The sequence below is a fragment of the Salvelinus fontinalis genome, chromosome 1 (assembly GCF_029448725.1).
Source record: "Salvelinus fontinalis isolate EN_2023a chromosome 1, ASM2944872v1, whole genome shotgun sequence".
Lineage (NCBI taxonomy): Eukaryota > Metazoa > Chordata > Actinopteri > Salmoniformes > Salmonidae > Salvelinus > Salvelinus fontinalis.
In genome coordinates this window covers 11,302,761-11,328,981 of record NC_074665.1, presented here as the reverse complement: position 1 = coordinate 11,328,981, position 26,221 = coordinate 11,302,761, and the positions used below count along the sequence as shown (strand labels likewise).

The window sequence follows — 26,221 nt, the reverse complement described above, 5'->3', positions numbered from 1 at the left end:
ATTATGATGTATTTTTCAGATCAGGGTATGCAGATAAACACGAGGGGAACCAACAGTGTTGGGGATTTGATGATTGTGCAGTTCCTCTAATGGCCATTGGAGGGCAATGTTAACACATTTCTGTCACTATGGTCGTCTGCCTTATTGCTCACAGATCAATCAACTCAATATGCTCTTTTCTTCTTCGCACAGCTCTCTTCATTTCATCAACCTCATCTACATTTCAATCTGTGCAATGAGAGAATACATTTTTCCTACTGGTCCCCCACGGGAATCAACCCCACAACCTTGGGTGTTGCAAGTGCCATGCTATACTAATTGAGCCACACGGGAGTCAGAATATCTTTTGACAGTACAATGATGCAATGTGACATTTGCTTCAACATCAGTTTAATTGTTGTTTTATGTTTTTCAAACTAGTGCAAATACTTCCAAAAAGGAGGCGGGTTCTATAGCAGCCCGTCGGAACCAAAAAAGCTTCTGTTCCCATTGATACCAATATATTGGTTTAAGGTGTCAGATTCATCCATTGTTATATTTTGGTTGTCCTCCTATGGTGGGCTACCCAGGTTAGGATGAAGATGCCCATAGCCAGTGACCTAAGGTCAGTTTAGTGTTTCCTTGCCTAAACTGATGCTAGATCTGTGCCTATGGGCAACCTCTACCCAGGAAGGGCCGATACAGTTGAACTCCTCTTAATCCACTTATGCACATTCATTATTTATTAAGCAACGATTCAAAACCACTCAGTCAAATCTGAGCACTTGTTAAAGATGCTACTCATGCTTCCTCTCACTGCTTTCTACATCATTCATCCTCCTGTATACTATGTATTGATTGCCTACAACTATTTTTATTCGAAGCCTAAGCACGGACTGAAATAGCTAAGTTGTATAAAAAGGAGGAGTAAAATTAATGTCTAACTGCATGAAGCATGGTAAGACAACTATCTTGTTTCTGTTTGGTATTTCATCTGCAGGACGTTGCTAACACAGCACACATCAGCCTACACTGCAGACTACACATCAGCCTACACTGCAGACTACACATCAGCCTACACTGCAGACTACACATCAGCCTACACTGCAGAATACACATCAGCCTACACTGCAGACTACACATCAGCCTACACTGCAGACTACACATCCCGTTGCTGTGTTCTTCACTCCTGGTGGGCCACCGTGTATCTAAGACAAGAACGCCAGGTGTTTTCAAACAATGCCACTTTCTTTTTTTCGTTGAACATCTATTAGATACTGAAAGGTAACTAGCATAGAGCTGGTCTTTCTGCATTGTCTCCCTCGCTACCCAGAGGTCTATAAACATTGGATGTAGATCCCAGCACAGAGCCACTTCCGTATCAACAGTATGAGGCTATGTCATTACATTGTATCAACAGTATGAGGCTATGTCATTACATTGTATCAACAGTATGCGGCTATGTCATTACTCTGTATGAAGATCGAAGATATGGGGCGATAGTGAGAACAATGGGTGGCAGCCTTACCTTTTTTTTTTATAAAAGTGAAATTAGTGCTGTGTCCACATCTCTTCCAAATGAACCCTTGTGAACGGGTTGGATTAAACATTTGGAGAAATAGTGGACCTAGTAGTTTCCAAAATGTTAAATAGACCTCAGGAGGAATAACCATCCAGGTGATTTGCCTTTATTCATGATTATCCAACTCCCCTTTGAGTTCATTGAGAGAGATTTGGGCAGCAAGGTGTCTTTCTCTGTTGAGAGAAGAGGTCGGAATTCTTTTATAAAGGACTTGGTGTGGATTTCCAATCAGAGGTGTACAGTTATTTATAAAAGCGGGAGACTCTTTGATTGATTCATTTGGGTTCTGATAGTAATTTCACTGTTTCAGATTCAATAGCCGCTTTATCAGCTAATTGTTTATCACTACGTAGCTTGACAGCCAGTCAACGAATGGGACCATGGAAGTAATGGTTGAATCTAACTCGATGGATGGCAAGTTCTGCACTCTGTCTTATCAATAAATGAAGTTCTGTCATGACTTTGGATAGATTAATAGTTACTTGGTCTGAAAATAGTGTTTGTTTAGAATGCTCTAAAAGTTAACAACATTTCAAATTCTGATATCTTCTTTGATTGTGATTTATTCAACCCATAAACAAATGCATTATCTTTAGCAAAAACCTATGATGGCATCCCATAGAATCCTGGGGTCTTTGAACTGTTTTTTTTTATTGATCGTTATGAATTAATTGATCTCAATTTCAAATTGTTTACAGAATGCAGGATTTTGTGGCAATGAAACGTTGAAACACCATCTTGTGGGTATTTTAGGAGATTCTGAAATTTGAAGTTGGCAGTAGTAAGCACGGTGGTCAGACAATCTCATATGTCGAATTTCTATTTTCTTGATTATAGAAAATAGAGGTGTAGATAATAGTATGACATTTTGAATGATTTATGCCTGTTTGAGTAGAAAGTGTACTCTTTCGTTTTAGGCATCAATGAGGTTGTAATCAGAGAGCACATGCTGTGGGTTGTAGTTGGTCTGATTAGATTTGTCCTGCATGTCCAAAATGGCATTCATGTCTGTCCCTGTCCCTGTGAACCATGCCTGAGTGTCTTTGTTACTCTGGATGCATGTTTTACCTTGGTATCCCTACTGAGTCCTCATTGCCATCCAAAGTTCTGGCCAGTCATCTGGTAGAACCGCTGGTTGTGCGGCCTATAGAACTCCCTCAGTCTCCGGATCACTTCCGGGTCGATGGGGGCGTGTGTCCGGCCTTTAGTCTTCCCCAGGCAGTGGGGCTTGCTGCTGCCCTCCGGTTTCTTCAGGCAGGGGAAACCTTTAGTCTTATTGAAGTAGAAGTGCTTGTCCGTCACAATCCTCTGAAGGCCCAGAAAATCCTGGACCTTTCCTAGTTCTCCGGCTGGGTCGGAGATGAGGCCCTCCCCACTGACCAGGTGGATCTGGGCCCGGGGGAACCAGGCCAGCCAACGCTCCAGGTGCTGGGCGTACAGTCCGATCCATAGAGGGCTCCACAGAGAGTCGATCTCACCTGAGACCAAGACAAGATACTGGTTTAAGACCCTGAAGACAGGACTGAAGACAGGACTGAAGAATAGAGTATTTGTGTGAGTACTGCATTTGATCAGGGAAAAACTATGTTTTTGTGTCATTCATTCATCAATTAACTAATTCATTCATGCATTCATCCATCCATCCATTCATTCCTTTATTCATAGGTCTAAACAAATAAAAATGTATCACGATAATTCTGACCATTGGTGCGGTTCTTGAAGGCGAGGGTCTCGAAGGTGGGGATGTGGGGGGTCTTGGAGATGATCTGGGTGTAGTCAGAGATGGCCCGGGTCACAGGGTCCCGGACCACCACAATCAGCTTCACCTCACGCGACATGGAGTGTACACGCCCCGGGGTCTCCACGGTAACAAAATAACGCGGTGTCTTCTCCATGACAACCTGGCCATCCAAGGCCTTGGGCATCATACTCCTGGGGGATGGAGGGAGAGAAAGGAATCAAAGAAAGAGAGAAATAGATACAGTATGTTCAGTGTTTAAATGGTGTAACTTTTGAGTATTAAAGCCATCTGTAAATTTCAGTAATGGAGGCTGTCATTAACATGCCTGTCACCTAAATATCTATGTGCTGGCCATGCGTATGTCTGGCTATGCCAACAACAACCAATATTATTCCTAGATCTATATATGCTATAGGTTGTACAGTGGTTGAACAGTGCCTTCAAGAGTATTCACACCCCTTGACTTTTTCCACATTTTGTTGTGTTACAGCTTGAATTTAAAATGGATTAAATTGAGATTTTGTGTCACTGGCCTACACACACACGATACCCAATACTCAAAATTATAACCCCTTTGTTATGGCAAGCCTAAATAAGTTCATGAGTAAAGATGTGTGTGTCCAACTCACACAGAGTGTGTCCAACTCACATAATAAGTTGGACACACTGTGTGCAATAATATTTTTTGAATGACTACCTCATCTCTATACCCCACACAGTGGAGGCTCCTCAGAGGAGGAAGGGGAGGACGATCTTTCTTAGTGAATTTCATAAAAATAAAAATATTGAAACATTTCAAAAGTTAATATTTTTGACTATACTATATATATATTCACATGTCACCAAATAATTGATTAAAACACACTGTTTTGTAATGAAGGTCTACAGTAGCCTCAACAGCGCTCTGTAGGGTAGCACCATGGTGTAGCTGGAGGACAGCTAGCTTCCGTCCTCCTCTGGGTACATTGACTTCAATACAAAACCAAGTAGACTCTTTGTTCTCACCCCCTTCCATAGACTTCCACAGTAATTATGACAACTTACGGAGGATGTTCTCCAACCTATCAGAGCTCTTGCTGCATGAACTGACATGTTGTCCACCCAATCAAAGTATCAAAGAATGAATCTAGTAATGAAAGCATAATATACATCTAGCGAGCACTGCAGTGCATAACATGTGGTGAGTAGTTGACTCAAAGAGAAAAAAAGACAACAGTTGAACAGTTTTTAATAAATGAATTTCTTCAAAAATGAAGGAGAAGCAAGAGAGAGAGAGAGAGGAGAGAGAGAGAGAGCGAGAGACAGAGAGACAGAGAGAGAGAGAGAGAGGAGAGAGAGAGAGAGAGAGAGACAGAGAGACAAAGAGAGAGAGAGAGAGAGAGAGAGAGAGAGAGAGAGAGAGAGAGAGAGAGAGAGAGAGAGAGAGAGAGAGAGAGACAGAGAGAAGAGAGAGAGAGAGAAGAGACAGAGAGACAGAGAGAAGAGAGAGAGAGAGAGAGAGAGAGAGAGAGAGAAGAGAGCGAGAAGAGAGAGATAGAGAGAGAGAGAGAGAGAGAGAGAGAGAGAGAGAGAGAGAGAGAGAGAGAGAGAGAGAGAGAGAGAGAGAGAGAGAGAGAGAGAGAGAGCTATTTGGTTGCATTTAAAAAAAATAACTTTCACTTTGCTAGCTGAATGCAGCTAGCTAGTTTAGCCTACTCAAACAACAGACTCAAACAGAGAGGGATGCTATGTTAGGTTGCTGGCTATGGCTATCCAACACTGAAACTCTTCCAAGTCAAGGTAAGCTTTTATTAATATATTGCCACCGGGGCCCGCCGTTGTAACTGCTAAACTGCCTTCTGACTGTACTGCATGATTGTAGCGGGTTTACTAACAAGTTAGTTCTAGTAGCTATGTTGATTATGACATTACTTTAGTTAATATTATTGACTTGACATTAGATAATAAGGTGACTAAGGATGAAACGGCTACCGGTTTCACGATAAACCACGGTAAAATTCCAGACGGTTAGTATTACCGTTTCAAATTTTTGATCACCACGATTTGAAAAACTCACGGTAAATACTGTCCAACATCAACCAAAGTTAGCAACGTGGGTTTTGTTTTGTGTGAAAACATGGCACACACACACACACTCACTCACTCACTCACTCACTCACTCACTCACTCACACACACTCACACACGCACCCAAACTCCTTAGACAGGCAGGAGCCTTGGAAGAAACTTAGAGAGGAACCAGGCTCTGATGGGTGGCCAGTCCTCTTCTGGCTGTGCCAGGTGGAGATTATAGGAGTACATGGCCATTTAAGGCCAGATTGTAAACTCACACACACAATCACACACACACACACACACACACACACACACACACAAACACACACACACACACACACACACACACACACACACACACACACACACACACACACACACACACACACACACACACACACACACACACATACAGGGTTATATAAACATCACACCACATTCTATCACCTCGACAGATGGACCTCATTTAGCAGCAATGACTCCTGGGCCCCACCAGACCTCATGGAGACCCAGGTACAGCTGCCACACACCTCGCTGACCACACCCGTTTTTTTGCCCCCCGGGTGCTGCGTCATATTTCGCTAAGAATTATGGGATCCCTTTTGAGGAGATGGTTGGGGGACAGAGACAGGACAGGATGATGATGATGAAGAGATGGAGAGATGGAGGGATAGAGAGATGGAGGGATGGAGAGATGGAGAGATGGAGGGATAGACAGATGGAGGGATGGAGGGATGAAGGGATGGAGGGATGGAGAGATGGAGAGATGGAGGGATGAAGAGATGGAGGGATGGAGAGATGGAGGGATGGAGGCATGGAGACATGGAGGGATGGAGGCATGGAGACATGGAGAGATGGATGGATGAAGGGATAGTGGGAACATACAGAGGACAGGATGCTTGTGGATCAGGTTTCAGCTCTGAAAAGTCTACCACCCTCCTCCTGCAATATGACCTTCTATCAATAGATCCATTCTCCCAACCTGGCCACACCACACACACACACATACACACCACACACACACATACACACCACACACACACATACACACCACACACACACATACATACCACATACTTTAGTCTACCTACAAACACATATACACACAAGCATTACGCAATAACATCTGCTAATATTTATTATTTATATTTATTATTATTTGTATGCGACCAATAAAATTTGATTAGACAGACACACACACACACACACATAGCTTTATTTTTGTAAAATGTCAAGACCTTTTGGGTAGTAAACATATTTGACCATTAAAAATCCTATTCTCCCTAACCCCTAACCCCTAACACACACACCCCTTAAGGAGAAAAACACGTGTGATTTAATGTGAAGTTAACGTGATAGCGTGACAACATGTGAGCACGTGAAAATACGATCTCATGTGAAATGAATGTGACAACATGAGGATGAAAAATGTTCCCGCTTTGTCTAGTTGCGGTGAAAATACGGTACATCTACAACATTCCTGTATTTTTACAGCTAAATGAAGGTGTTAATTGACAGCATAATGATTACTTGGTACTCAATTTCCCTTGGGATTTTAACTCACAACTTCTTGAGTGCAAATTATCCAAAACTCATGCTGAGCCACCAGGTCTAAGGGAAAGTTAGTGGATATATTTATTGCCAAGAATACATTTCTGCACTTTGCCTAAAGTTTTTGTAAAAATAAATGAAATATATACAACAACTTGAAGGTTTATTCTCTATAAAATGACTGCATGCTGCTGTAGTCTGATATAAATTACAGTCAAATCTTGTATAATTTTGTACTGTGAACAAAATTGGGACTTAACCTGAAATGGGATTTGAACTCATAACCTCATGGTCACTAGCAACTTGAAACTTCCTGCTACAGTGCAGCTACACCACCAGATCTGTGAGTTAGAATGAGATACAGCCACAGACTTATTGTCAACAATCCATTTCTACGCTTCGCTAAAAGCTGCCCGGAATCAAGTAAATAATTGTACAATTATCATCACCAATGTAACATCGACGTAAAACTAGCCGTGCTAAAGGACACTTGACGTAGAGTATACAATAAATATTTGAGAACCGCTACAGCGACTGGTACAATCCTGCTTCCATTAGGCTGCTTTCATAGAGGACCATTGAGTGAGAATGGAACAGAACTCCATGACCTTAGCATTACGATACCTTAACATTACCACAGAGCATGTCCTCTGTATGCTCTCTATTGTTGTCAGAGACCCAGTTCCCCATGTCTATTGTTGTCATAGAGACCCAGTTCCCCATGTCTATTGTTGTCATAGAGACCCAGTTCCCCATGTATATTGTTGTCATAGAGACCCAGTTCCCCATGTCTATTGTTGTCATAGAGACCCAGTTCCCCATGTCTATTGTTGTCATAGAGACCCCGTTCCCCATGTCTATTGTTGTCATAGAGACCCAGTTCCCCATGTCTATTGTTGTCATAGAGACCCAGTTCCCCATGTCTATTGTTGTCATAGAGACCCAGTTCCCCATGTCTATTGTTGTCATAGAGACCCAGTTCCCCATGTCTATTGTTGTCATAGAGACCCAGTTCCCCATGTCTATTGTTGTCATAGAGACCCAGTTCCCCATGTCTATTGTTGTCATAGAGACCCGGTTCCCCATGTCTATTGTTGTCATAGAGACCCAGTTCCCCATGTCTATTGTTGTCATAGAGACCCAGATCCCCATGTCTATTGTTGTTACAGTAATCGTGGCATCCATTTGTAGATGCTCTGGATGAAAAAAGAGATTTAGCATGTTTACAACCTCTCGCTTGTTTTTGTCTTTGAAGAGCTATGTTTAATCATCCCCCTCTCCATCTCTCTGTGGAGCTCCATACCCCCCCCCCCCCCCCCACCCACCCCTAGGCCACTGGGACAAGCCCAAGCAGCCATAGGTATTGATCCTGGAGGAGTGGGGGGTAAAGTGTGTGGGAGTTGGGGGAACGATGAGCCTGGGTCTCAGCTGGGCCGAGGGTAGCAGGTGGGGTTCGGGGAAGCCTCTGGAGTCCCATCACCCCCGTGCTGTGTGTGTGTGTGTGTGTGTGTGTGTGTGTGTGTGTGTGTGTGTGTGTGTGTGTGTGTGTGTGTGTGTGCGTGCGTGCGTGCGTGCGTGCGTGCGTGCGTGCGTGCGCGCGCGTGTTAGAACAGATGTGAGATGGTGGAGTAAAACTACATAAAGACATTTTTTTATGTGACAGAATAAACTGGCATCAACTACCAAATCTGTTTAGTCTGTATACAGTACATTAGGAAGCAATGTGTCAATGACAAAACATTGAAAATGTTCTCTTATTGATACCAACACAGTGTGTGCATTCGTGTGTGTGTGTGTGTGTGTGTGTGTGTGTGTGTGTGTGTGTGTGTGTGTGCGTGCGTGCGTGCGTGCGTGCGTGCGTGCGTGCGTGCGTTCGTGTGTGTGTGTGTGTGTGTGTGTGTCAGACTGAGCGCCCACTCATCCATTTCACTGCACTGGGGACCATTAAGGCTCCAATCCATTGTAGCGTTGCCCTGTCCACTTCCAGCAGACATCCATCATAGCTGGGCCCAGACCGCCCTGCCTCCCCTCCTCAACCCCCCAGAGAGAGCCTTAATGAGGGCTAGATCACCCCGGTCGTCTAGGCCTTATGGAGATCAGATCACACTGTACAGTACTGGGATGGGATGGCTGGATGGGCCACACCTGATTTAATATAGATATATACATGTGTGGGAGCACAAACACACACACACACACACACACACACACACACACACACACACACACACACACACACACACACACACACACACACACACACACACACACACAGTAATCAAGAGACACTCATGTATTTCCCCTTTAAGACACTATTAACATGTCATAACAGAATTCAGACTCCCCTACTCTTAGCCCAGGTTTCACTATCCCATTCAAAAAAAACATGCTTTCAAAGAATCCACTAGATTCCCTTTCCTGTCAGACGTGATCTCACCTAACACACCCCTTCTGAAGATCACATGTTTTGGCAGCCGTTCTTCAGCCATTTGCACGGCAATTATATTCCTGTGTAAATAAACAGGAGCACATGTGCAACGTCAAGCCGGGCATCCATTGGTATAAATTGATACGCTGCTTTTAACGAGTTAATCTGAATTACAAATGAACCACAGCCACGTGAGGACATCTGACTCTGTAAAGACCACTAAATTGGAATCCGTCATCGGGGATGCCTTTTCTTCTCCGGATCTAAACAGAACTACCTATCTAAACCTCTGAATGGCTGCCATGTTGAATTATTAGTAAACAACAAATTGATTGCAACACGGTCATCTATACTTGTGATACTGACCACAGGATTTGTAAAGACAGATTGATATACAGTAAGAGAAACACAATTCCTATATCGAAAGACAAATACAGCAACATATTTGATGACTGGTTCAAGAAATGAGACAAAACGATACAATCCATGATCTCTAGTTGTAGCTCTGAACCAAAACATATATCTAAACGCAACAGGTAAAGTGTTTCATGTTTCATAAGCTGAAATAAAAGGTCCCAGAAATGTTCCATATGCACAAAAAAAAGCTTATTTCTCTCTAATTTTGTGCACAAATTTGTTTACATCCTTGTTAGTGAGCATTTCACCTTTGTCAAGATAATCCATCCACCTGACAGGTGTGGCATATCAAGAAGCTGATTAAACAGCATGATCATTACACAGGTGCACCTTGTGCTGGCGACAATAAAAGGCCACTCTAAAATGTGCATTTTTGTCACACAACACAATGCCACAAATGCCTCCTGTTTTGAGGGAGTGTGCAATTGGCATGCTGACTGCAGGAATGTCCACCAGAGCTGTTGCCAGGGAACTGAAAGTTCATTTCTCTACCATAATATGCCTCCAATGTTGTTTTAAAGAATTTGGCAGTACGTCCAACCGGCCTCACATCCGCAGACCATGTGTAACCACGCCAGCCCAGGACCTCCACATCTGGCTTCTTCACAGGCGGGATCAGCCACCCGGACAGCTGATGAAACTGTTGGTTTACACAACTGAAGGATTTCTGCACAAACTGTCAGAAACCATCTCAGGGAAGCTCATCTATATGCTCGTCCTCACCAGGGTCTTGATCTGACTGTAGTTCGGTGTCGTAACCAACTTCAGTGGGCAAATGCTCACCTTCGATGGCCACTGGCACGCTGGAGAAGTGTGCTCTTGACGGATGAATCCCGGTTTAAACTGTCGTGTGGCAAGTGGGTGAGCGATTTTTCTGAAATCAACGTTGTGAACAGAGTGCTTCAAGGTGGCGGTTGGGTTATGGTATGAGCAGACATAAGCTACGGACAACAAACACTTTTATCAATGGCAATTTGAATGGACAGATACCACAGACAGAACAAGGAGAGATATTTCACCGGATGTATAAATATGAAGCATCCACTTGGTGTTTCCTCTCACTACCAAATATGGGCGAGAGGAAGCCCAGTGGCCGGCAGTGGGAGAAGATGGAACCAGACGGATTTTGGCCAACATTCTGCTAATTTTTCTCATCGATGAAACATTTGATCTTGTAGTATCTGGGATCTACATCTGTTTATATTAGTTACTATGCTGTTACTAAGCAGTGATGTATTACGACAGTGTTACGTTACTACACCTAATAGGAAATGCACATGCATTTCGGGAACTGTAGAGCACGAGAGGTTTTGACTAAACGAAAACTAACTGTACTCCCGTCTCCTGCCTGGTCATTTCTCCACAACACAAATATTACAGTGGCGACGAGGTGATTAAACTTCTTTAACGGACATTGCTTGAAGGGAAGAATATTGCGTGAGTGATAAAAATGGAAATAATTACGTAATTCGTCAGTTATTTTTTATTTTCTTTCGGCAGTAAAAAAACGCTAAGCACTGCTAGCAGGTACAGTGTTCAGGAGCTGCCAAGTAGCAAGACTATTGGAGTCCAGAATAGCGACACTGCCCTCTGGTGGTTAAATAAAAAAAACTGTAATTGAACCCATTGAAATTAGGCGATCTCAGTGGAGAAATATTATCAAGAAAATAAAAAAAAAGGAAGAAGGAACGTAACACGGTATGTACATTATTACAAATGAGTGCAGTGAACGAAGTAATTGCAGAAACTTCTGAAGTGAAGAATTAGATGAAAATGAAGGAATACAAGGAATAAGGAAACTGAACAATTAACTGTGAAAATGGCAACCATTGGTCAAGTACCAGAGGCTACAAAAGAGGATTTTGATTCCTATTTGGAGCGTTTTGAGCGTTGGCTGGCTGCAAATGAAATCAAAGATGAAAAGAAAGCAGACGTATTTCTCAGTGTTTTGGGTCCCACTGAGTATGGATTGCTGAAAGGTCTCATTGAACCAATAAAAGCAGTGGAGTTGAACTATGCAGAACTGACTGAAACTCTTTCAAGGCATTTCAAGCCTAAGCCAATTGTCATTGCAGAACGTTTCAGATTTTACCAACGTCACCAGAGTCAAGGGGAAACCGTGGCTGACTACATCCTTGCTTTGAAAAGGCTGGCAAGTACTTGTGAGTTTGGACAATTTCTTGATGATGCTCTTCGAGACAAGTTTGTATGTGGTCTCACAGGTGAAGCATATCACAGAAGGCTTCTGTCAGAGAAGGACCTGACCTTTCGGAAAGCCTGTGATATCACACATGGACTCGAGCTTGCCCACAGGGATACTATTGAGCTATCGGGATATGCGGAACGTCAGAAAGGTGTTCACAAGGTCAGTGATGCACGTGGTGAAAAAGGCTCACAAAAGTCACACTTTTCTCAGTCCTCAAGGTTACACAAGAACAAAGCAGCCCACATCTCAAAGGTCTAAGCCAAGTTGCTACAGATGTGGGGGAGATAATCATCAGGACAGTGAATGTCGATTCCAAAATGTAAAGTGCCACAATTGTGGAAAGGTTGGACATTTACAGAGAGTGTGTAAAGCCTCAAAACGAACAGCAAGAGCGCACAAAGTGTCAGACGCAGCACAAGAAGAGGAAGGTACTACTGAAACAGTATCGGAACTGTCCACAGTGTACACAGCTCAACAACAAAAAGATGGAATCTATCTCAACATGGAGTTAGCGGGAAAACCGGTAAAAATGCAGCTGGACACCGGAGCGTCTGTATCTCTGGTTCCAGAGACTCTACAAAGAAAAACTGAAAGAGTGCCCTCTTCAGCCAGCGTCCATCCGCCTTTCTTCATACACTGGTGACACTATTCCTGTGTTAGGGCAGATCCAGGTACCAGTCCGGTATGAGGGGAAGGAGTGGACGCTACCGCTTGTCATTGTTAAAGGAAAAAAATCAGCCTTGCTAGGCAGAAACTGGCTACAAAAGATCAAGTTGAACTGGGGAGAAATCTTCAGTCTGAGAAAGGACAAACCAGTGAGTCAGGCTACACTCACTAACATGCTGGAGAAGCACAAAGAACTTTTCAAAGATGGCTACGGCGAAATACAAGACTTCACAGCGAAAGTCAGAGTGCAAGAAGGAACCAAGCCTATCTTTCACAAACCACGTCCAGTTCCCTATGCTCTTAAGGAAGCAGTAGAGAAGGAACTGGACCGCCTACAGAAGAATAACATAATCACGAAAGTAGCGAGGAGCGACTGGGCCACTCCAATTGTTGTAGTCCCAAAGAAAGACAAAACCGTCAGAATGTGCGGTGACTACAAGGTCACAGTAAATCGCTGCATACTACCAGAGGAATATCCACTACCAAACGCTGAAGATCTGTTTGCCACTCTAGCTGGTGGGAAGGTTTTCAGTAAGCTGGACCTGGCATTCGCTTATCAGCAACTGAAGCTGGATCCGGAGTCAGAACAGTATCTGACCATCAATACACACAAGGGGCTATTCAGATTCAATCGCTTGGCCTATGGAATCTCGACAGCTCCAGCGATATTCCAACACACAATGGATCAGATCTTGGACGGTATAGACAACGTTGTGTGCTTCATGGACGACATCCTCGTGTCAGCACCAACCATTGGAGAGCACCTTGTAGTGCTGGACAAAGTGATGTCAAAACTGGAGAAATACGGAGTGAGAATGAAACGCAGCAATTGTGAGTTCCTCCAGGACTCAGTGGAGTATCTCGGATACAAGATTGACGCACAAGGCCTGCACCCAACCAACAGCAAGGTGGAAGCAATCGTAAACGCACCAGCACCCACAAATATCTCAGAGCTGAGGTCATTTTTGGGGCCCCTGAACTATTACGGAAAGTTTGTAGCAAACTTGTCCACATTGTTGCATCCGCTTCACCAACTGCTGCAGGCCGATACAAAGTGGAATTGGTCCCCACAATGCGAAGAAGCATTCAAGACTTGCAAACAGCGTTTGCTAAAGAGCAAGTGGCTTGCCCACTACAACACAGAGATGAAGCTGAGACTCGCGTGTGATGCATCTCCATACGGAGTAGGGGGCCGTCATCTCACATGTTCTATCGTCAGGTGAAGAACACCCTATTGCATTTGCATCATGGACTCTGTCACCAAGTGAGAAAAATTATGCTCAAATTGAGAAGGAAGCCCAGAGCATAATATTCGGAGTGAAGAAGTTTCACAAATACCTGTACGGAGGGAAGTTCCAACTGCTGACAGATCGCAAGCCTCTGTTGGCCATCCTTGGACCAAAATCAGCTATACCAACCCTTGCTGCACTTCGAATGCAACGTTGGGCTCTGATATTGTTAGCCTACGACTACTAGATTGAGTACAGACGATCCAGTGATCACGCAAATGCAGATGCACTATCAAGACTACCATGCAATAGTGACTCCGACAGTGAAGATGATAGAGCAGTCTTCCAGATCTCTCTCATTGACGAACTGCCCATATCTGCTTCAGACATAGCAGAGGAAACAAGGAAAGATCCAGTGCTTTCCAAAGTCTTGGACTTAACATTAGGAGGTTGGCCAAACTTCGTAAATGACGATAACCTTCGTCCATTCATCGACAAGAAAGACCAGTTGTCCACTGATCAAGGATGTGTTCTGTGGGGATCAAGGGTGGTGGTACCTCACAAATTCCAGAGGAGACTGCTATCTGACCTGCATGAGGGACATCCAGGGATCACTCGAATGAAAGCACTCGCTCGCAGTTATCTGTGGTGGCCAGGACATTCAACAGCATGTAGGCCACTGCTCACCTTGTGAAGCTGTTCGCAACAAGCCTGCTGCTGCACCTCTTCATCCATGGTCCTGGGCTGCGACACCTTGGGAACGCATCCATGTGGATTACGCCGAGATTGACAAGCAACATTTCCTTGTTGTCGTCGATGTAAATTCCAAGTGGATGAAAGTGTTCCCTACTCAACTGACCACAGCTGAGAAGACCATCAATCTTCTCAGACACCTGTTCGCATCCTTTGGACTAGTCAAGGAGCTCGTATCGGACAATGGCCCTCCTTTCACGTCAAACGATTTTGAAATGTTTCTCAAGAACAATGGAGTAAGGCACATCCTGTCACCACCTTACCATCCGGCATCAAACGGAGCAGCGGAGAGAGCCGTGCAAACCTTTAAGAAGGCCTGGACTAGACTCGAGGTTCAGTCTGTGCCCACCCACCAAAGGCATCTCCGGTTCCTGTTTACTTACCGTAACACACCACACACAGTATCGGAATGTACACCAGCTGAACTGTTTCTGAGACGCCAACCACGTACCCGCCTGACATTGTTGAAACCAGACTTGTCAAGCACTGTGGCAAAGCACCAGCTACAGCAGAAGAAAGCTCATGACAGACACTCAAAGACTGTCAGAGAATTCAAAGAGGGAGAGAGGGTGATGGTACGTGATTTCAAACACCCCAAGAGCCTGTGGAACTCAGGTGTGATCTTGCAACGCAAAGGACCTTTGACTTACCAAGTCCAAATTGGTCATCGCCAGGTCAACGTTCATGTGGATCATCTGCTACGGTCCAACGCCCCAGCAGAGACACGCCGAGAGAACAATAACGACCCCCAGGACTATTCTCCTGACTGTGGACGTACGGGAGAGACAGAGCCTGACCTTCCACCCGAACCTGGCCCACCACCGGAAGCCCAGGAGGAGCGGAGATATCCTATTCGACAGCGAAGGGCACCTCAAAAGCTTGACCTGTGAGTTGAGCTGTTTAAGGTAACAGACAGTAAAACAAACAAACATTTTAATATGTCCTAGATAAAAGGAAAGAAAAAGGACATTACCTGGGTTAGTTATTAGGACACAAACTCCATCTTCGGGGCAGAATAATCCCCTGGATTTGTGCTGGGCTCTGAAAAGTCTGCTTCAACCCAGTAGTTGAAAATATTAAGAATGCATTGTTCAGATATTGCATTAGTAGTTCCCTAACATATTTACCTTGTTCTCTGGGAGTTAAACACTATGGGGGAGGAGTGTAGTATCTGGGATCTACATCTGTTTATATTAGTTACTATGCTGTTACTAAGCAGTGATGTATTACGACAGTGTTACGTTACTACACCTAATAGGAAATGCACATGGGCACTAGTGTGTCCGGGAACTGTAGAGCACGAGAGGTTTTGACTAAAGGAAAACTAACTGTACTCCCGTCTCCTGCCTGGTCATTTCTCCACAACACAAATATTACACATCTCAATACAGTTTTCTGTTCCCAAAACTAGAATCTGTTACGAACAGAGTGGACTACATTTTGAAGACTTTACCCTTTGCCAAAGTTTTTTTTAAAGTGTGTTATTTAGAAGGAGTACAAAGGCGAACTGAGTTATTACGCACGCGCACCTCACAGAGTAGACGTTCTCTAACAGAAATATGCAAATTAATGCTAGAACGCACCAATAGGATCTCGCCAGCTCATGCTTGGCTCTGCCCACCTCCTTGCTTGTTCTGCCCATTATGACTCATTTGTTCCCATTTGAAACATCAGGCTGTGGTCTATCTTGGTTGAGTTACAACAAATCTTTGGAGACACCGTGACAAGATCCTGAGGCCCAATGTTGTGCCATTCATCCGCCACCATCACCTCATGTTTCAGCATGATAATGCACGGCTCCATGTTGCAAGGATCTGTACACACTTCCTGGAAACTGAAAATGTTCCAACTGTTCCATGTCCTGCGTATTCACCAGATATGTCACCCGTTGAGCACGTTTGGGATGCTCTGGATCGACGTGTACAGCGTGTTCCAGTGTCCGCCAATGTCCAGCAACTTCGCACAGCCATTGAAGAGGAGTGGGACAACATTCCACAGGTCACAATCAACAACCTGATCAACTCTATGTGCAGGAGATGTGTCACGCTGCGTGAGGCAGATGGTGCTCACACCAGATACTGACTGGTTTTCTGATCCACGCTCCTACATTAAAACAAAAAGTATCTGTGACCAACAGATGCATGTAAGTATTCCTAGTCATTTCTGTTAAGTGATCACAGTGAATTTAGAAAGTGTTCAGACCCCTTGACTTTTGACACTTTGATATGTTACAGCCTTATTCTAAAATTGATTAAATACACATTTTATCTCATCACTCTACACACAATAACCCATAATGACAAAGCGAAAACAGGTTTAAAGATATGTTTGCAGATTTATTAGAAATAATGCTTTGTCATTATCAGGTATTGTGTGTAGATTGAGAGGGGGGAAAACAATTTAATCCATTTTAGAATAAGGCTGTAACGTAACAAAATGTGGAAAAACTCAATGGGTCTGAATACTTTCAGAATGCACTGTATATATACTGTATTTACATTGTAGTCATGTGGCATCAATACATGTCACTGCAGCAGGACAGAATGTTACCCTATGACCTCACAGGAACACAGATCCGGGTTCGAGCCTGTCAACATACACTGATATTTTCCTTGAGTTGTAGCCAATGATAGATATGATGATGTAATGATATATGGTTAATTATGTGGTGTAATTGGGAGCTCATCATTATCTGTGAGCGTAAACTGACCTGGTGTCAGGGGTCAACCTGCCAGGCCTGGCAGCGATGTCAAGTGGCCTGACACTCTGAGCCCCATCTGGTCCTGGGGATAGGACAATCTGTTGTCACTCTGGGACGTCACTGAGACACACACACACTCACACACACAATGGAGACATGTGTGTGTGTGTGTGTGTGTGTGTGTGTGTGTGTGTGTGTGTGTGTGTGTGTGTGCGTGCGTGCGTGCGTGCGTGCGTGCGTGTGTGTGTGTGTCTGAGAAAGGGAGAGAAAGAGGTGTGTGTGCGTCGTCCATGCGTGTGTGTGACCAATATCATGTTGGTAAAACACAGAAAACACACCTCTAACTTTCAATCTCACCTACTGACCCTGTAACCCTTAAATCACACTGTCAGAGGTTACAGAATACCAATACTGCATCACCAGTGGCAGAAAAGTACAACATTGTTATACTTGAGTAAAGGTAAAGAATTCTTAATAGAAAATGACTAAAGTAAAAGTGAAAGTCACCCAGTAAAATACTACTTGAGTAAAAGTATAAAAGTATCGGGTTTTAAATGTACTTTAGTACAGTGGTGGACAAAGTACTAATTTGTCGTACTTCAGTAAAAACAGAAGTAAATGCTATACACCACAGTCCTTATATTAAAGTAAACCAGATGGTTTTATTACATTTTTTTACAATGGCTAGGACCCATTTCTCAATACTTAGGTCACTTTTTCAAAACCCTTCACACAGTGAACACAACAGCAGCCTATGTGGCTAAACTGTGGATCGTTTTTCATTGCTTTGGCACAAAATGCATTCAATGACTACATCTTTCAATTTTCATGAACTCTTTTCTCACTCAGACACAAAACTCTATGTACCTACAGGCCAATTGGCACATGTTTACATACTCTTTTCAAAACTGTTAAACTTAAGTTCAAAACCTAACATAACACATAACTGAATAAGACAGCAATTTGCTACATTTCTACAGTAATACCGTATTGAAATATATTCCACATCTAAAAAATGAAATACTATCAAAACAATTAGACCAACCACAGCTGATTCCCATTGTAGCTGAACTCCTACCCAGGTGTTAGTCTTTCAATTTCATTACCATCTATACAAAAGACATTTTAGGAATAATGCTGTACTGTAATGTAAACATGGACCCAGCCAGAGATAGAGAAGTGGCTGACAGAGGAAGAAGAGTGTCTGGGAGAGGGAGAGGAGTACGTATGCGTGGTAGAAGAAGAATGAGAGGAAGATCAAGAGCTGTAGTCTCAGATGAGATGAGGGCCACTATAAGTGATCATGTAATAAATCATGGTCTATCAATGAGAGAAGCTGGTCTGAGAGTGCAGTCAAATCTGCAACGCTCAACAGTGGCATCTATTGTGAGAAATGTCTGGCAAAACAACAGGTAAGATGTGCATTCTGCAACAGCATCTGACTGAACTGCACATTACAGAAGTCAATTGAGCAAAGCCTCCAAACCCACTTGTGTCTAATTGTTTTTGTATTTCTGCTTAGGACCCAACGGTTACCTCCTACAGGCGGGAGAGGTAGGATTTTCACTGCTGTGCAGGAAACTGCCATCGTTGATATGGTCATCAGAAACAATGGCATAAAACTCACAGAAATTCAGGACAGAGTGTTGGCAGACAACATTACATTTGGAAATATTCACAATGTAAGCATAACAACTATTTTTAGAGTCCTGAAACAACATCAAGTCAGGATGAAGCAGTTGTACACTGTCCCCTTTGAGAGGAACTCTGAACGAGTCAAGCAACTCAGGAACTAATATGTCCAGGTAAGAGGACTATAAAATACAGAACTGGTTTTGAACAAAACCAAACAGGGCAGAGACACACAATGGCATGTTTTCAGGTATAATGTAAACGACCGTAAAAGCCTAACTCTTATGTTGCCTTGTTGATTTATTTTAGAGAATCATGGAGATTGAAGCCAGGCAAACACCCCACATATTCATCTTTGTGGATGAGGCTGGTTTCAACTTGGCCAAAACACGGCGGCGAGGAATGAAGGAATGTGATTGGGAAAAGAGCCACAGTGGATGTCCCGGGCCAAAGGGGTGCCAACATCACAATGTGTGCAGCAATATCCTCTGATGGATTGCTGTTACACAAACCGCTAATTGGGCCATACAACACCCAGCGTCTCATTCCATTCCTGGATGACCTCTATGGAAAGGTTGTGCCAGGTGAGGAAAGGGTTGCAGTGAGGCAAAATCGGCCGACGTTTGTAATTGTATGGAACAACGTGGCATTTCACCACTCCCGTGCCGTCACAGAGCGGTATGCACACTCCCGTGCCGTCACAGAGCGGTATGCACACTCCCGTGCCGTCACAGAGCGGTATGCACACTCCCGTGCAGTCACAGAGCGGTATGCACACTCCCGTGCCGTCACAGAGCGGTATGCACACTCCCGTGCCGTCACAGAGCGGTATGCACACTCCCGTGCCGTCACAGAGCGGTATGCACACTCCCGTGCCGCCACAGAGCGGTATGCACACTCCCGTGCCGTCACAGAGCGGTATGCACACTCCCGTGCCGTCACAGAGCGGTATGCACACTCCCGTGCCGCCACAGAGCGGTATGCACACTCCCGTGCCGTCACAGAGCGGTATGCACACTCCCGTGCCGTCACAGAGCGGTATGCACACTCCCGTGCCGTCACAGAGCGGTCTGCACACTCCCGTGCCGTCACAGAGCGGTATGCACACTCCCGTGCCGTCACAGAGCGGTATGCACACTCCCGTGCCGTCACAGAGCGGTATGCACACTCCCGTGCCACCACAGAGCGGTATGCACACTCCCGTGCTGTCACAGAGCGGTATGCACACTCCCGTGCCGTCACAGAGCGGTATGCACACTCCCGTGCCGTCACAGAGCGGTATGCACACTCCCGTGCCGTCACAGAGCGGTATGCAGCCCATCCCAGGATGGTGTCACTTTTCCTCCTTCCTTACTCTCCATTCCTCAACCCCATAGAGGAATTATGTTCCTCATAGAGGTGGAAGGTTTATGACCACCATCCACATGATTAAATGTCCCTCCTGGACGCAATGAATGCTGGATGCCTGGACATATCTGCAGAAGATTGCCAGGGATGAACGAGGAATGCCCAAATATTATTTCCTAGGTGTATTGACCAAGATGAGATGTAATGTGGATGAGAACCTGTGGCCAAATGCAGAAGACAGGGTTGACTAGCATTGCTACTGTAACTGTATCAGTAGAAGGTGTATATACAAATTATTGTATTTTGGAATCACTCAACGCCAGAAAATGACATCAAACATATTGAAGCATATTGCATCATGTCTGATTCATTCCTGTCACATACACTGCAGTGAATTCTAAACAGTAGAGAGGTGTCATTCTTGTTTTGTAACGACATATTACAAAATAAAACATTGTGTAACACTGCCTGTTGTTAGTGTTTTGTAGGTCATTGTTTTATGAGTGACAGAGTGTGCTTGTTGGGTGACAACCTTTGCTAGTGTTATGGAAGAATGAGTTGATTTGAGACATGTATGAAGTGTTTTGGTAGTTTTAGTGCATTTTGGATGTGAAATGAACTGCTGTGCCAAGCTGAAAGTTGGATTAAGAGAACTGTGTGAAGAGTTTTGAAAAAGTGACCTAAGTATTGAGAAATGGGTCCTAGCGATTGTAAAAAAAAAATACAACTGTAACGGACAGACGGGCACACTCCAACACCCAGACATAATTTAAGAACTCAATATTTGTATTTAATGAGTCTGCCAAATCAGAGGCAGTAGGGATGACAATGCATTGATAGGTACGTGAATTGGACCATAATCTTGCCTGAGCATTCAATTGATATTGTATTGATAATGTAACAAATACTTTTGGGTGTCAGGGAAAATGTATGCAGTAAAAAAGTACATTATTTTCTATAGGGATGTAGAGGAGTAAAACTAAAAGTTGTCAAAAATATAAATAGTAAAGTACAGATTTCCCCAAAAAACTACTATAAAGTAGTACTTTTACTTAAGTACTTTACACCAATGTGCATCACTGCATCCTAAACCAACCGTTCAGTTCCACCCAACCTCTCCAAGTACTTTACACCAATGTGCATCACTGCATCCTAAACCAACCGTTCAGTTCCACTCAACCTCTCCAAGTACTTTACACCAATGTGCATCACTGCATCCTAAACCAACCGTTCAGTTCCACCCAACCTCTCCAAGTACTTTACACCAATGTGCATCACTGCATCCTAAACCAACCGTTCAGTTCCACCCAACCTCTCCAACCTAGATGATGAGATTTTAATCCAATGTTTAATCTGTTTTGTAGTTAGAGTTTATGTTACATGCACACACACTTTAACCCTGTGTTGGGGAATGTAAATGCTGTGTGTGTGTGTGTGTGTGTGTGTGTGTGTGTGTGTGTGTGTGTGTGTGTGTGTGTGTGTGTGTGTGTGTGTGTGTGTGTGTGTGTGTGTGTGTGTGTGTGTGTGTGTGTGTGTGTGTGTGTGTCTCTAGGATCAGTAGGAGCTGACTATGGTAACATCTGGCCTCAGCTGGAGAGATGATTGCTCTGTGATAACTCATCCAGACCCTCCCTGCAAATAAACACACACACACACACACACAAGTAGACATACACACACATAGACACAAACACACACACCCACACACACACATTCAGATTAGCATGGCCAGCTGGCAGTGTCTCCCTCTGCCTGTCACCTAGACCAGCTTGCAGCGGGTATGTTTGAACAGGCCAACAACAACAAACATTATTCCCGAGATCTTTCCATGTTGCATGCTGCACTGTGGCTGTACAGTGGCTGTACAGTGGTTGTACAGTGGTTGTACAGTGGTTGTACAGTGGTTGTACAGTGTCTGCACAGTGGTTGTACAGTGTCTGCACAGTGGTTGTACAGTGGTTGTACAGTGGTTGTACAGTGGTTGTACAGGTGTCGTACAGTGGTTGTACAGGTGTTGTACAGTGGCTGCACAGTGGTTGCACAGTGGTTGTACAGTGGTTGTACAGGTGTTGTACAATGGTTGTACAGTGGTTGTACAGGTGTTGTACAGTGGCTGCACAGTGGTTGTACAGTGGTTGTACAGTGGTTGTACAGTGGTTGTACAGTGGTTGTACAGTGGTTGCACAGTGGTTGTACAGTGGTTGCACAGTGGTTGTACAGTGGTTGTACAGTGGTTGTACAGTGGTTGTACAGGTGTTGTACAGTGGTTGTACAGTGGTTGTACAGGTGTTGTACAGTGGTTGTACAGTGGTTGTACAGGTGTTGCACAGTGGCTGCACAGTGGTTGTACAGTGGTTGTACAGTGGTTGTACAGTGGTTGTACAGTGGCTGCACAGTGGTTGTACAGTGGCTGCACAGTGGTTGTACAGTGGTTGTACAGTGGTTGTACAGTGGTTGTACAGTGGCTGCACAGAGGTTGTACAGGTGTTGTACAGTGTCTTCAGAGAGTATTTATTACCCTTGATTTATTACACATTTTGTTGTGTTGCAGCAATACCCCAAAATGACAAAGTGAAAATATGTTTTTAGAAATGTTTGCAAACGTATTGAAAATGAAATACAAGAAATATCTAATTTACATAAGTATTGACACCCCTGAGTCACTAATTTGTGGAAGCACCTTTGGCAGGGATTATAGGTGCAAGTCGTCTGGGTAAGTCTCTAAGAGCTTTCCACACCTGGATTGTGCAACATTTGCCCATTATTATTTGCCCCCCATTCGATTGCTGTCATTTTGCCATTCTCCTGTTTAAACTCATCAAGCTGACCCTGGGAAAACTACAAACTGTTCTTCGGGTCCTGGACCGGTCTGGTCAGGTCATCCATTCTTTTATCATTTGATTCCACCAGTATTTGGACAAAACACTGGAAGCTATTTTCTTGTTGTTGTGACAACTGCTTGAAGAACTATTTGTGTTCATTTAAAAGACCCTTCACCTTCACTGTCCTCAACGGTAACCCCGCCAGCTTTGGCCTTTGTCATGGTAACAACAGTAGGTTACGCTGTTACTCCTCATAGGTCCAGACAGGGCAGGTCACAGGGAACATTGAAAACAACAACAACAAACAGCAGGGATCTAGACAGCCACAAGCCCGGAACAATCCGCAGTTCCAGCCACAATGGCTTGATAGCTTGATAGGCAGCGAGGCTAGCTGCCACGCCAAACAGCTCCTCAGACCTGGCATTGGTCGGCAGAATCACTGGACAGATAGTAGTGGTTCCAGCAACTGATGCCAACAGACAATAGACTTTCAAAACTTTCCAAAACAACAAACCGAGTTCTTCCTCATTCCGCGTTCAACAGGAAGTGATGCAACTTATTATGTGACTTTATCACATTTTTACTGCTGAACTAATTTAGGCTTTCCATAGCAAAGGGGTGACAAAAACAAACAGAACACTTATTGACAAAAAACAAACATAATTCCACTTTGACATAATGTGGTATTATCTTTAGGCCATCGACAAAACATCTACATTTAATAATAAATGTAAGACAACAACATGTTGAAAAACTCAAGAGTTGTGAAAACTTTCTGAAGCCACTGTATATGCAAATTGTTCTGTAAAAATTATTATTATAAAGCAATAAACAATAACCTTCTGGTTTACAAGTGCAGGTGCGCTGAGGCGAAACCATGTCTATGCAGTTAAATGTACTGAAATGCATTCAACCAAAATTCATTGGATATCAACTCCCATTCTATAAAAAACAGACACGTCCATACGATATGTAGTTTCCACTAGATAACACAGCCACAAAGTCAAAATTAGCTATATTTTAAGATTTTATGAAAACTAAAATTTCGGTTTTGGTCATAATTTAAGGTTAAGGTTAGGATTTTTAAAAACGTAATTTTAAGAAACTGAATTATATAAATGGGCGGGGTTCATGACTTTGTGGCTGTGGTAACTAGTGACAACCATGATATGTACCTGTACCAGTCCAAACCTCGTGCGTAATGCCGGTCAAAGAAGTGCGGTTCAGAGCCCAGCGCGCGGATGTCTGGGTGCAGCCTGAGAAACTCCAAAAGAGCCCTCGTGCCACCCTTCTTTACCCCTATAATGAGGGCTTGGGGTAACCGCCGTATCGCCATCCAATCTTTAACCGAGTTATTCGTCTCCAAAACCGGCGTTATGGTGCTCCCCTCCCCGGCTACTGGGTATCCATCTTCATTCTGTACCATTACAACGTCCTTATACAACGTCCCGTTTCTGTCATGATACCATCCTGATAAATGAAACTCACTGGCGGGTCTGTGGGAGATGGAGTTTTCCCTTATGTCCGACTCGCAGCATCCCGCGAGGAAGTAGAAAAGAGAGACACAGATTATTCCCAGAGAGAGCATGATTAGAAGTTTTTGGAGAACCCTCCTGATGTCCCTGTCCGTTGGGTTGCTGTGGTGAAAAGCTGCCATCGCCTTCCCTCAGAGTCCCATCCGAGGAGGACCATTCTACTGCAAGTTTAGCTCACTTAACTTCCTTCACCTCTGTGAAGACACGGAGGCTTTCTGAGCAGCTCAGAGAAAATAAAGGCTCCATAGTGACGCTACGTGGATTCCACAAAATTTCCAACAAAGTCGCCGGATTGCCCGCGTCCCATCTTTCCCTTTCGCGGTTCATTCTGCGCGTCAAGGGATCAATTCCTGGGTTATGTCCAAATATTCACCGACTTAGTCGATCCCACCGGCATGTAGTATAGTCTACAGCTTTTAATATCCGCGGCGCATGGCTGGAGTGATCCTTCTCCCTGGGATTACCCGCCGTCTCCCTCCGTGGGTCTCCAGAGACTGCGCGTCATGGGGTCCGTCTCTCGCCCCCCCCTCTCTCTCCCTCTCTCCCTCTCTCTCTCCATCTTTCCCCTCTCTCTCCCTCTCTCTCTCCATCTCTCCCCTCTCTCCCTCTCTCTCTCCATCTTTCCCCTCTCTCTCTCCATCTCTCCCCTCTTTTCTCTCTCTCTCTCCATCTCTGCCTCTCTCTCCCTCTCCCCCCTCTCTCCCCCTCTCTTCCCCTCTCTCTCTCCATCTCTCCCCTCTTTCCTCTCTCTCTCTCCATCTCTGCCTCTCTTTCTCTCCCTCTCTCTCCAGCGTCAGTCATTCAGGAAAGTGTGCGCTGCACTCCCCATTTAACTGTCTTTGATTGTTTAATTCCAACGGATTTTATTGGAAAACGGAGATGAATTCGATGCGCGTGCACGCGGAGGAGAGGAGAGAGCGGTTATGCTGCGCGTATCCGACAGATCATGACCCCTTTGAATGTATTAAGTCATAATTTATCCACTGATTGTTTTTGTTGGCATTTTGAGTTTTAAGTAGGCCTATTCTCTAGTTTATTCACAGCCAGTTGTGCAATACATGTCATAGCCTATACAGTTAACTTGGTTGTCACTTCAGAGAGCCATTTCATGATTTCAACTTGCAGCAAACTATACACTGTAAACCCCAAGACATTTTTAACTAAAATACTTCTAGTAAATTGAACTCAAAGTCAAGGATAACTCACTATTAATTAAAAGGTTAATGTGGTACTGATTCAGAACTAAATGAGAACTCAAAGCAACTCCATTTTTTTAAGTTATAACAAATTATTTATATTTTTATATATACAGTATATGTGTGTTTTTGTATGTACATTGAGTAAATACATTTCCAAAATACAGAGTTTCCAGTTGTCTTGAAAGCACCATAAAACTCATGGTACCCTTCACCAGCTCGTATCTGTGTGAAGCTGGATTCAATGCTCTCGTCTGCATTAAAACCAAATATCCATCCAGGTTGGATGTGACAGCAGAGATGAGGTGTGCACTGTCGACCACGCCCCCTGACTTGGAGAAGCTCTGACGCAACATGCATCAAACACACCCATCTCATTAGT

At 44.1% G+C, this 26,221-nt stretch overlaps 1 protein-coding gene across 1 annotated transcript; it reads right to left on the bottom strand.

Annotated features, from left to right (window-relative positions):
• Position 1: 1 nt before the first annotated feature.
• On the bottom strand, positions 2 to 25,076 carry LOC129815664 (heparan sulfate glucosamine 3-O-sulfotransferase 6-like). Its single transcript, XM_055869702.1, has 3 exons — positions 24,284 to 25,076; positions 3,264 to 3,493; positions 2 to 3,039 (listed from the first exon to the last, which is right to left on the bottom strand). The coding sequence occupies exons 1-3, from the start codon at positions 24,763 to 24,765 to the stop codon at positions 2,651 to 2,653; spliced, it is 1,101 nt and encodes a 366-aa protein (XP_055725677.1). The 5' UTR covers positions 24,766 to 25,076; the 3' UTR covers positions 2 to 2,650.
• Positions 25,077 to 26,221: the final 1,145 nt, after the last annotated feature.